Source organism: Hemiscyllium ocellatum, chromosome 14, assembly GCF_020745735.1.
Source record: "Hemiscyllium ocellatum isolate sHemOce1 chromosome 14, sHemOce1.pat.X.cur, whole genome shotgun sequence".
Lineage (NCBI taxonomy): Eukaryota > Metazoa > Chordata > Chondrichthyes > Orectolobiformes > Hemiscylliidae > Hemiscyllium > Hemiscyllium ocellatum.
The window spans coordinates 17,024,761-17,036,749 of NC_083414.1; the positions used below are offsets into that span (position 1 = coordinate 17,024,761).

The following is an 11,989-nucleotide window of genomic DNA, read 5'->3' on the forward strand; positions in this document are numbered from 1 at the left end:
GGACTAGCACTTCAAAAGCTTGTGATTTTAAATGAACCTGTTGGACGATAACCTGGTGTCATATGACTTCTGACTTTGTCCACCCTAGTCCAACACCGGCACCTCCACATCATCAATGCTCATGGATCAACATCAAAACCATAATTTCAGTTCCTATTACTATAAGACCATAAGACATATGAACAGAAATTGGCCATTCAGCCCATCGAGTCTGCTCCACCATTCAATGCTGGCTTATAGGTTTCTCCATTCCATTCTCTCCCTTTCTCCCCGTAGCCCTTGATCACCTTGACAATCAAGAGTCCATCTACCTCTGTCTAAAATATATTAAATGACCTGACCTCCACAGCCTTCTGTGGCAGTGAATTCCATACATTCACCACTCGCAGGCTGAAGAAGCTTCTCCTTATCTCTGTTCTAGAAGGTCTGCCCTTTACTCTAAGGCTTTGCCCTCAGGTCCTAGTCTCTCCTACCAATGGGAACATTTTCTGAACATTCCCCCATCCGGGTTTCAGTATTCTGTAAGTTTCATTTAAATCCTCCTCATCCTTCTACACTCCATTGGGTATAGACCCAGAGTCCACATATGTTCCTCATATATTAAACTTTTCATTCCTGGGACCATTCTGAACACGTTGCAGGGTCAGTACGTCCTTCTAGAGATATGGGGCCCAAAACTGTACATGATGCTCCAAATGTGGTCTGACCAGAACCTTATAGAACCTCAGAAGTATATCCCTGCTTTTATTTTCAAGTCCTCTCAAAATAAATGCCAACATTGCATTGGCCTGGCATTGCATTTACTGTTTTATGGTTGCCCACTGAAAGATGCACAAACATAGACATGATATACAGATTTCACCAGTTCAATTAGCTGACTGATGCAACTACTCTAGCTGTATACAAGAAGAATTTCCATTTAGCTGCTATACCTGAGGATTGTTAGTGTGAATCACCACTTTACCTTGAAATATAAAATGAAAAAGGAGGAAAACAAGAATGATGATATGTGGATCTAAAAGTTTGATTTATTCTCACAGTCAGGTGCCGTCCCTCCCTTGTAGCATTGGCATTTGAATTGCTTTTTCATGCTTTTCACTGCTTCAGAATGGAATTCTCCTTGGGCTTTTAATGAAAAGTCACTGGAAGTAACAGAGGGAATAATGTCAAAGCTTTTGGGATCAAGAAGTAGGAAAACTTTGGCCTCAGGGTTTTTCCGCACACATCGTCCATTGTTATTGCACAGAATCCTGCTGCACAATATGGCAGCTGTAGTTGTGTTCAGGATGTATATTCCAAGTTCCTTGTCAATGTAATTCTTCAACGCCTCACATCGCCTCTAGTAAAAAATAAGCACAAATACTTGCAAGGAGAGTTTAAGATTTAAATCGAAAGTGTTTTCAAGAAAACATAGTAAATTTATCAGGGGATCTAGGTGCACAAACAACTTTATGTTGCAAATGAACAGCTTCCAATAGATTATCATACAGAGATGTCAAAATGTTGGGTTGATTCGATATCTGATATGTGATTGTGTCACCACCAAATATTATCTTCAGTATGCAGCCACATTTTACATGCCCTTATTTGAATATGTTCGCATATATTTGTATTAAATGCTCACTTTGCTACGTGAAAGGTCATTATCCCCCCACAGAACCACTCCAGAGGCTCCCATAGCTGCACTCTCTCCAATGGTGTGTACCAAATCAATCTGGTAACATATGAAAAAAAAATTAGTTACATATTGGAAATGGAAGGTACTCTGGGTCGAGGCACGTTTCAACTTATTGGAACATCAAAACATTTCTCTTGTTACTTTATAGAGGAATTTATGTTATGGACCAGACCAAGCCCCCTTAAAACATGTCAAGGGATAGCCTAGACTCTAACTTCTATCTGATTCAAATGCAAGTATAAGGTGCTGCATTCGATTGGTCAAACTACTAGGCTTTAAGTAAAAACACACTTTATTCTTACACCACTGTAAAAATGCAAATAAAAAAAATTGACAAAGCTTTGACTCTATCATAATACTTAATGAAATAAGATATTACTCAACTAATATTCATCAACTGTTCCAGTATAGCAGTTTCCCATAAACAAATCTGTTCTAAAGGCAAATTCAGTGAAACGGATTTCCCTCAGTTGCAATCTACTCCAGTCCAGGAGAAGGAACACTGATGAAATTAATCTAGCAGCAGAAAGAGAACTCGAGTTTTCACAGCAGCAGAGAGACATTTGTATCTAGCAAATTCACTCCAAATGATTTGATGTGAGTATAAGAGGTACAGTTAGTAAGTTTGCAGATGACACCAAAATTGGAGGTGTAGTGAAGAGTGAAGAAGGTTACCTCAGATTACAACAGGATCTTGATCAGATGGGCCAATGGGCTGAGAAGTGGCAAATGGAGTTTAATTCAGCTAAATGTGATGTGCTGCATTTTGGGAAAGCAAATCTGAGCAGGACTTATACACTTAATGGTAAGGTCCTCGGGAGTGCTGCTGAACAAAGAGACCTTGGAGTGTAGGCTCATAGCTCCTTGAAAGTGGAGTTGCAGGTAGATAGGATAGTGAAGAAGACGTTTGGTATGCTTTCCTTTATTGGCCAGAGTATTGAGTACAGGAGTTGGGAGGTCATGTTATGGTTGTAAAGGACATTGGTCAGGCCACTGTTGGAATATTGCAAGCCATTCTGGTCTTCTTCCTATCGGAAAGATGTTGTGAAATTTGAAAGAGTTCAGAAAAGATTTACAAGGATGTTGCCAGGGTTGGAGGATCTGAGCTACAGGAAGAGGCTGAACAGGCTGGGGCTCTTTTCCCTGGAGCATCGGAAGCTGAGGGGTGACCTTAGAATTTTACAAAATTATGAGGGGCATGGATAGGGTAAATAGGCAAAGTCTTTTCCCTGAGATCGGGGAGTCCAGAACTAGAGGGCATAGGTTTAGGGTGAGAGGGGAAAGCTATAGAAGAGACCTACGGGGCAACGTTTTCACACAGAGGGTGGTGCATGTATGGAATGCGCTGCCAGAGGAAGTGGTGGAGGCTGGTACAATTGCATCATTTAAAAGGCATTTGGATGAGCATATGAATAGGAAGGGTTTGGAGGGATATGGGCTGGGTGCTGGCAGGTGGGACTACATTGGATTGGGATATCTGGTCAGCATGGATGGGTTGGACCTAAGGGTCTGTTTCCATGCTATACATTTCTATGACTCTATAACTGAAAACAAAAATTAAAACCTTGGGTCTATGTGAGTGTAACGATGCTGAGGCTTTAAGAGGTGTCTTTTGTTTTGCTTTGATTTTTGAAGAGAGCTTTAAGGCCAGATGCTGAGCAGTCTATGAGAAGATAAACAATGTGCAAAGGCCTTAGGAGTGTTCAAAATAAAATTAGAATGATAGAAGCAGCCTGAAAGGGTATGGGTGAATTCCACAGAACTAGGGATTTTTAGTTTAGCTTTCATCAATTGTTGATGGGATATGAGCAGCTTTGGAAGACAATGAATCTCTCCTGGCTGCTACACAGACTTTGAGTTTTCTCTGGATGCTTTACCTCTTGGGCTGCCAGAGTTGCATGTGAGACAATCTGTTTTCCGAATCTGCCTTTTGCCAAGGGATTTTATGCATTTATGGGATGTTACTATATCCCATAAATTGGGATATAGTATATTGGAATAGTTAATTAGTAATAGCTGTTATGTTAAGTTTTCTAATACTGCTAAGTTGTTCCAATTCTTTTAATCTTGTGTTGTGTTTTAATTATAGTGGATGAATAATATGTTTTGCTTCTGGTAGGTTGACCAACTGAAATACATCTGGAACACAACACCTCACATTTACTTTTAAAATAAGAAAAATTTAGATTCTTGGCTGCCTTCTTAATATATTTTGAGGGGGGCTCTGGTGGTCCATAACAGTGAGCCCAACACCACCCACAAATGCTTCTTTTTTAAATTTTTGTAAAAACACAAAGCAACTTGCTCTGTTTTCCATGCAGCAGAAACCTCATCACCAGGTTTAGGTTTACATTTGTTTTCAAGAGAAATAAGACAGAACAAATCCCTCTTAAAGGCACATCTCGTCACATTTAAAACTCCACACATGAACCAACAAAGAGAGAAATGCCTTTATGCTTACTAAAGATTATCTTGAGCCACTGTTGGAGAATGCTTGAAACCTCAAGATTAATTGTTTTTTTTGTCTCACCACATCTCATGTTCAGGTTAGACTGATATTCCCACAGTGAGCAGATAACTCGGTGTGAACTCCACAAGGCAGACAAATTATCATCTTGCTAAAACCCTCCCTTTATGATTCCTTTAAAATCCTTTCCTTACCTTTTAGTTTGGCTTTTGCCACAAATGATTACCTATCAGAACATTAGCAATTACACTAAACATGGTATCTGTGAACATTATTTTGACTCCTGAAGTCAGTACTTGTGGAAGGGCTGGAAGATTTCAGTGTATCTCTGCAAATACTGTCAGCTGACCTGTATACTTGTGGCCACTTCCAGAATGATATATTTGATGTAGCGGAGAGTAATGTAGAGGGGAGGAACAGTTGGAAAAAAATTTTTCTGCATAACTCTGGTGGAAAGTCTCCTGAAGTGTTAAACTACTATTTAAATAATTTGTTCAAAAGTGCTGATTACTGCAACAAGATTGACTTCTTCTCCTGTCTTTTAGGTTTTGTGTGTAATGTTTAGGTTACAAGATGATCAGAGGAAGCTGAATTCTCCGAGGATGATGATGTCAGCATGTTGGGGGCTGGGGGGCATAACTACAAATTGAGGGGTGATAGATTTAAGACAGATGTCAGAGACAGGTTCTTTACTCAGAGTGTGATAAGGGCATGCAATGCCCTGCCTGCCAATGTAGTTAATTTGACCACATTAGGGAGATTTAAACAATCCTTGATTAAGCACATGGATGATAATGGGATAATGTAGGGGAATGAGCTTAGAATAGTGCACAGGTCGGCGCAACATTGAGGCCAGAAAGCCTGTTCTGCACTGTATTGTTCTATGTTCTATGTACTTAAATATTTAAATACTTTTCTAGTACTGTGCTACATAGAGCATCTTGGTGAAAGGGCAAAAGAGTTGACAGTTTTGATTTGAAAGGAAGCTGAATGACAAAGGCAGGCCTAGGACAATATTTTAGCATTGGTACATCACCCTGCTAGCAGAACCCGAATTGGAAGGCACTGCCACCGTCTTTCTTTCCGCCAATTCCCACATGTCTATGAATACGATTTTAAGGGATGTTATTAGGATCTGGAGGCACATGATTGATCAGGATGATGGAAGTAGGGAGTGGGGAATGCTTTGTGTTGATGTAATCCGTCATCACTTAACAATGCTTAAGGGTGGGATAGAAATGTACAGGAACAAGGAGGTTCCATTGCACAGTCACTATTGACTGAAGACCTTGATATAGTTTATTTGTTCAGTCACTTGATATTACAGAATGAGTACTGCTGAATTAAAAAGACATACCCTGACAAGTGGTTTTATATTGCACTAACCAGGAGAGATGCAAGAATTCCAAATCTGATTTATTGAGTTTTTGGCATTTGCTGTTGGTACCCTTCTAATGTGGATCATCTCAAACCATCTTTACCTGCTTTATAATAATCTTGTGTTAAACACACCCTTGACAGAGTTATATAAAATGCATATACCATGACAGTGCCTGTTAGATCTGCTTGATTTACAGATTAGTTGGATGTTTAAAGAGTGAAAGTATTGACAATTTGTAAATGACACTGACTGCTCCCGGGAAGCTCTACAGGTCACAAATCAATTTGATGATCCTATCAATCTCAGGAAATGAGTAATGTCCATAAAGGCTAATGCCCTTGCTACCATAGTGTCCTCATTGATAGAGAACCTAATGCTGGAAGACAGTATGGGCCACCTCCTTTATCTAGTTGGGTGTTGCACTCTGTGATATGTCACATGTGCCACTCATTGAGGCCTGGAAACCTTCTTCAGAAAACAAAATTGAGTGCTGTTGTCATCTTAAGCAATGGTATAGGATTTCCACCAAACCCATGGACCAGACCAAATTCCCTCAAAATATATTCAGAAGGTAGTCTAGACCCTAGCATTTACTTATTTTAAAGGTAAATATAAGGTTCAGATGTATATGTTCCAGATGCAATGTGATTGGTCAAACCACTTAAATGTTAAGCAAAACATACTTTATTATTACACTATAGTTAAAATACAGACATAATAAAAGGAAAAGGAACAAATTGGCTTAATTGCAACTCTATTGAAATGCTTAACAAAATAATAGACACATTAACTACTACTAATTCACTATTCCAATGTACTGACGTCCCATTAACACAACTTTGGCAAAGGTAAGTTCAATAGAATAGATTGTCTCACTAGCAATTTTCCAGCTCAGAAGAGAAACCTCTGAGGGAGACAGAGTAGTAGGAAAAGATGTATTACAGCTTCCAAATCCAGTTTCACAACCCCAGCAATTACTTTTGAAAAACTAAAACTAAAAGTCCTGGTTCTGTGATAGCGTAACCCCACACATTCAGGCTGCTTCTACTGTTCCAACTCTAAAAATAGCTGTTTACTTTATCGCATTCAAATAGACAGTTCAATATCTCTGTCTTAAGAGCCCCCTTCAAAACAACAAGGACAAGATATTCTTCAAGCCATAGTATTGTCACACAGGCAACTGCAGGTTTGGCAGAATGATCTCATATATTGCAGTGACCTTTTTCCCAGGATATCCTGAGTTGACTGTGACATTGTGTCCAAAATCTGAAGATAGTTAGCCATAGTCCTGAGGATGCAGGGATGGGCCAGTACCCATCTTCTACTCTTTTAAATGTTAAATTAAGAAATTTGGGCTAACAGTCTGTCATGGAGTTCTAAAATAAAAATACAAAATAACAGTTAATAGAAACTTGTATAAGGAAAATGGAAAGTTATCCAATCAAAATAATGTTGTTCAGGTGATGATATACCCCATCCTCTGCAGCATCCAATGGTCTCTAATGGCCTGTATTGTGCCAGTAAACACTGCTTGCTTCTACCCCCTGGACACCCTAGCACAGATGTAACTGCAAAAGAGGGGCAGACAGGTACAAAGATTCCCCTCCATAGTCCTTTAGCTGGACCTGTTAATGGACACTCTGACCAGCCCAAGCACCCATCTTCAAAGATGATGTTCGTGGATGGCTTCTTTCTGAACAGCCTCTATCCTAATGCTCCTCACTGCTCATGTAGTAGCCTCAGCTGTTGAACAATGAAGCTTGTTCCCAAAGTTATAAGAATATTGGATCTATGACACACATGTTATTGTGGAGAAAATGAGGACTACAGATGCTGGAGATCAGAGCTGAAAAATGTGTTGCTGGAAGAGTGCAGCAGGTCAGGCAGCATCCAAAGAGCAGGAGAATCGACGTTTCGGGCATCAGATTTCCTGAAGAAGGGCTTATGCCTGAAACGTCGATTCTCCTGCTCCTTGGATGCTGCCTGACCTGCTGTGCTTTTCCAGCAACACATTTTTCAACACATGTTATTGTACCAACTATAACTGTGTGAAAAAGACATATGGTGACACAAGAACATATTTATCCATGGTTTCCATCCATAGAACCAATGAGCAGTGGGTTCTTCAATATTTCAAATGTCCACATACGTATCTTTATTGGCCCAGCATTGCCCTCCTCCCACTTCAATCTGAAATTCAGGATTCTGCATGTATAATGAATTTGAACAAATGGATTGTTATCTTCCAAATCTGTTCAACCATCTTATTTCTTCCTCCTGTCATATTCACGCAAATCTCCATCAATCTTGGCCCAGCCAACATGTAATTCAAATGTGTGCCGATGACACTACTCAGAATTTGATTATGGAATGAGACTCTCGGGAGAACAGCAGCAGCACTTTACAGTGCCATCAAAATATCCAAAATGACATCAAGCTACCTATCAGCCCATAGAAGTCCCTGACTTGTGACTAACCAAAATAAAGCAGGCTTTTTTTAGGAAGTCACTGAACACATTGGCAGACTTATTCTGAAATGTGCAGAGGTGAAGTCAAGGCATTGGAGGGAGTGCATGAACCTTCAAACAATCCATCTACATAACCCTTCAAACACCACTTGCTCACTTGTGGCAGAATCTACAGAGAACTGGTTGTACTTCTCAGTTGTCTCAGAAGCTAACGAATGGGAGTGGAAGCAAGCTCAAGCCCTAAAGAGGACTGCATTATAATAACACATGGCTAGCTGGTCTGTGGTGCAAAAAGATTCAAGGTAGACACTGTTTTTCTCAGTTAGATGATATATCTCTGATTGGTCCCAACAACAACATGACAAAGGCCCAAATAGAAAACAAAACAGCTGAAACTAGTACTGAAATTTGTCTCGCAATCATTTTACTTCGTTTTGGAACAATATCTTGCTTACCTCACTCAAGAAGTCAAGTGATTTTACATATGCATACTTGGAGTAAGCCAAAACAGGCAAAGCATCTCTGACTGGATCAAGGGCAGCAACGCGGAGAGCCTCCTTAATCCTGTAGTGAACAAACCTTTGAACATAACTTGAGGATTTTAATGGCTTAGGAATGTAAATACTAGGATATAGACATCGTGATGTTTTCCAGAGCCATGCTAGCTGGTTATTTCTAGGGATATCTTCCTTATTGCAATGACCTGAGTAATTGGTCTGTATCTTCTTCTTAACATAATTATAGCAGTCTGGAAATTTATAAAAGCCCCAGCAAGCCTCTGGTCTCAGAATCTGTCCTAGTTTTAGCGTTTTCCTCATAAACTTCTTTGCAGCATCTTCATATTCCTTTTTGGCAATCTGGAGAATCTCACTTTCAGTTAAATGAGGGTATTTACTTCTTGCTAATTCTTTGGAATTTTTCCTGTAGATATTCATTTTGCCCCAGTTACGGACCCAAAGTGGTCGCCACTCTTCCCAATCTATTACTGCAAGACCATGGAAGTTAGGATCCATCATGTTGGTTATGTTGTCACCTACTACTTGGAGGTGGCTGCATAAACTGGCATTCTGGACAAGGCCACCATTCACTGGAGTGCCCTCATCAGTATAGAATGGATAAAGCCCCAGTTTGATTTTGTAAAATATGGTCATCTTCTTCCCCATAAAGATCTCATTTTCATTTGCAACAATATCAAAAGCATTCAGCTTCAAATCAACATTAAATTTTGATTTGCAGCGCATAGTAGGAGTGTTCCAAATCACACTAAATGGCTTATTGTGGATCATTGGCGAGGGTGATACTGGCTTAAACTCCTTCGTCCAAATGGGAAGACAGATATGGAGATAAAATAAGGTGCATGTGAATAGTGAGAGACTTGAGAACATGATTGGACCTCTCTCCTCAGCAGTTAGTCAAGTTTTCTCAATTAGATTGCTCTGTAAGATACAAACCAAAAAGATTCATTTGGAAACAAAAGAAACTCTATACCAAATAATTAAGCACTCTAGATCCAATGTATAATAATTACATCCACAATAGTTTGAGGATTTGATCCCTACTCTGTACTAAATTATCTCAGTTGAACAGCATTTGTGTTGCTATATATAACCTAACCTAGGATTTATAGACTCAATCATGCACAGGATGTGGGCATCGCTGGCTGGGCCAGCATTTATTGCATCTCCTTAATTGCCCCTGGGAAAGTAGTGGGGTGAGCTATCTTCTTGAACCACTGCACTCCATTTGATGTGAGTAGATGCTCAATGGTGTTCATGAGGGAGGTCTAGGAGTTTGACCTGGTGACACTGAGAAACAGTGATATAGTTCCAAGTATGCATTGTGAGTACCTTGAAGGGGAACTTGCAGTTGCTGATTTTCCCATGTATCTGCTGCCCTTGACCTTCTGGATGGGAGTAGTCATGGAAGTGGAAGGTGGTTTGGAAGGCATATTGGTGAATTTCTGCAATACATCTTGTATATCGTACTTACTACTAATGATTGTTGTTGTGGAGGGACTGAATGTTTGTGGATGTGATGTCAATCAAGCAAGCTGCTTTCTGTTGTTGGAGTTGCATTCATCCATCAGATTCCTGACTTGTGACTTGTAGATAGTGGACAGGCTTTGGGAAGTCAGGAGTTGAGTCACTTGATGCATGATCTGCTCTTTTAGCCACAGTACTTAATGACTAGTCAAGTTCAGTTTCTGAATAATGATAACCTTCAGAATGCTGATAGTGAGGGAATTCATGATGATGATGGCATTGAATGTCAAGGAGTGAGGCTTAGACTATTTCTTATTGGATAAAAAATGAGGTCTGCAGATGCTGGAGATCACAGTTGAAAATGTGTTGCTGGTTAAAGCACAGCAGGTTAGGCAGCATCCAAGGAATAGGAAATTCGACGTTTCAGGCATAAGCCCTTCATCAGGAATGTTTCTTATTGGAGATAGTCATTGCTTGGCACTTATGTGGCGTGAATGTTACTTGCCAACTGTCAGGAGGAGAAAGTGAGGACAGCAGATACTGGAGATCGGAGTCAAAGAGTGTGGTGCTGGAAAAGCACAGTCGGTCAGGCAGCATCCGAGGAGCAGGAGAGTCAACGTTTCAAGTGTGAGCTCTTTCTCAGTTCCTTTCTCATACTTGAAATGTTGACTCTTTTCCAGCACCACACTTTTCAACTCTTGCCAATTGTCAGTCCAAACTGGATATTGTCAAGTCTTGCTGCCCTTGGACATGGACTGTTTCAGTATCTGAGGAGTTGTAAATGGTGTTGAACACCATGCGGTCATTGGTAAGCATCCCCACATCTGACCTTACAATGGACGGAAGGTGGTTCATGAAGCAACTCAACATGTTTGGGCCTAGGACACTACCCTGCAGAAACTCCTGTAGAGATTCTCTAGATCTGAGATGGCTGACCTCCAGCAACCACAACCTTTTTCCTTCCAGGTATGACTCCAACTGCTAATGAGCTTTGTTTGATTCTACTAACTCTAGCTTTGCTCGAGATTCTTGATGCCACATTTCATCGAATGTGATCTTGATATCAAGAGTAGTCACTTTCACTTTGCCTCTGGAATTTAACTTTCTGTCAATATTTGGACCAGAATGTAATGAGGTCAGGAATGAGTGGGTCTGGCGCAACCCAAATTGGGCATCATTGAGCACGTTAATGCCAAGCAAATGCTACTTGGTAGCACTTGCTGGTGACCCCTTCTGTCACTTTGCTGACGATTACTGATGGGGCAGTAATTGACTGGGTTGGATTGGTTCTGCTTTTTGAGTACAGAACATACCTGAGCAATTTTACACATAGTTGTCAGATGCTAGTGTTGTAGCTTTGATGTAGTGTTGTAGCCCTTTGTCCCTTGATATTGCGCAACCTGTGAAACCAATCTGAAGCCCATCTAATCTACATTATTCCATTTTCATTCATATGTCTATCCAAGGACCATTGGTGAGTCTACTACCGTTGCAGGCAGTGCATTACATGCCCCTACTACTGTCTGAGTGTGTATTTTTATTTAGGTAGGGAGAGCAAAACGGCACACAGTACTCCAGGTACAGTCTTACCACTGCAATAAGATATAGTAACTTCTGAATTCAAATCCTCTTGCAATGCAGCCCAACTATTTGCCATCCCAATCTTTGCTGCATCCAACCTACTTTGATTGACTGGTGTACAGGACGCTAGGTTCCTTTGCATATCCACATTTCCCAATATATCATCATTCAAATAATAGTCCTCTTTCCCATTTTCACACAAAAGTGTATAACTTCACATTTATCCACATTATAGTGTGGACACTTTTCTCATCCTACCACTAGTTGAGACTCTTAAGTTGACAATGAATACCCACTTAAGGGCCTTATTCCACAACCTCTGTTATTAACCCAGTGTATTCACTCAGGGTCAGGAATTCACCACATGGGAAATCTAAAAGGTGTGTTAGCTCTAAGGGGAGGTCTCTCATTCAAAGATGCTTAGTCCCTAGT

The 11,989-nt window shown here is 40.3% G+C and overlaps 1 protein-coding gene across 1 annotated transcript; it reads right to left on the reverse strand.

Moving 5' to 3' along the window:
- Positions 1 to 1,015: 1,015 nt before the first annotated feature.
- Positions 1,016 to 11,307, reverse strand: LOC132822456 (hyaluronidase-1-like). Its single transcript, XM_060835834.1, has 4 exons — positions 11,290 to 11,307; positions 8,450 to 9,307; positions 1,625 to 1,714; positions 1,016 to 1,339 (listed from the first exon to the last, which is right to left on the reverse strand). The coding sequence occupies exons 1-4, from the start codon at positions 11,305 to 11,307 to the stop codon at positions 1,016 to 1,018; spliced, it is 1,290 nt and encodes a 429-aa protein (XP_060691817.1).
- Positions 11,308 to 11,989: the final 682 nt, after the last annotated feature.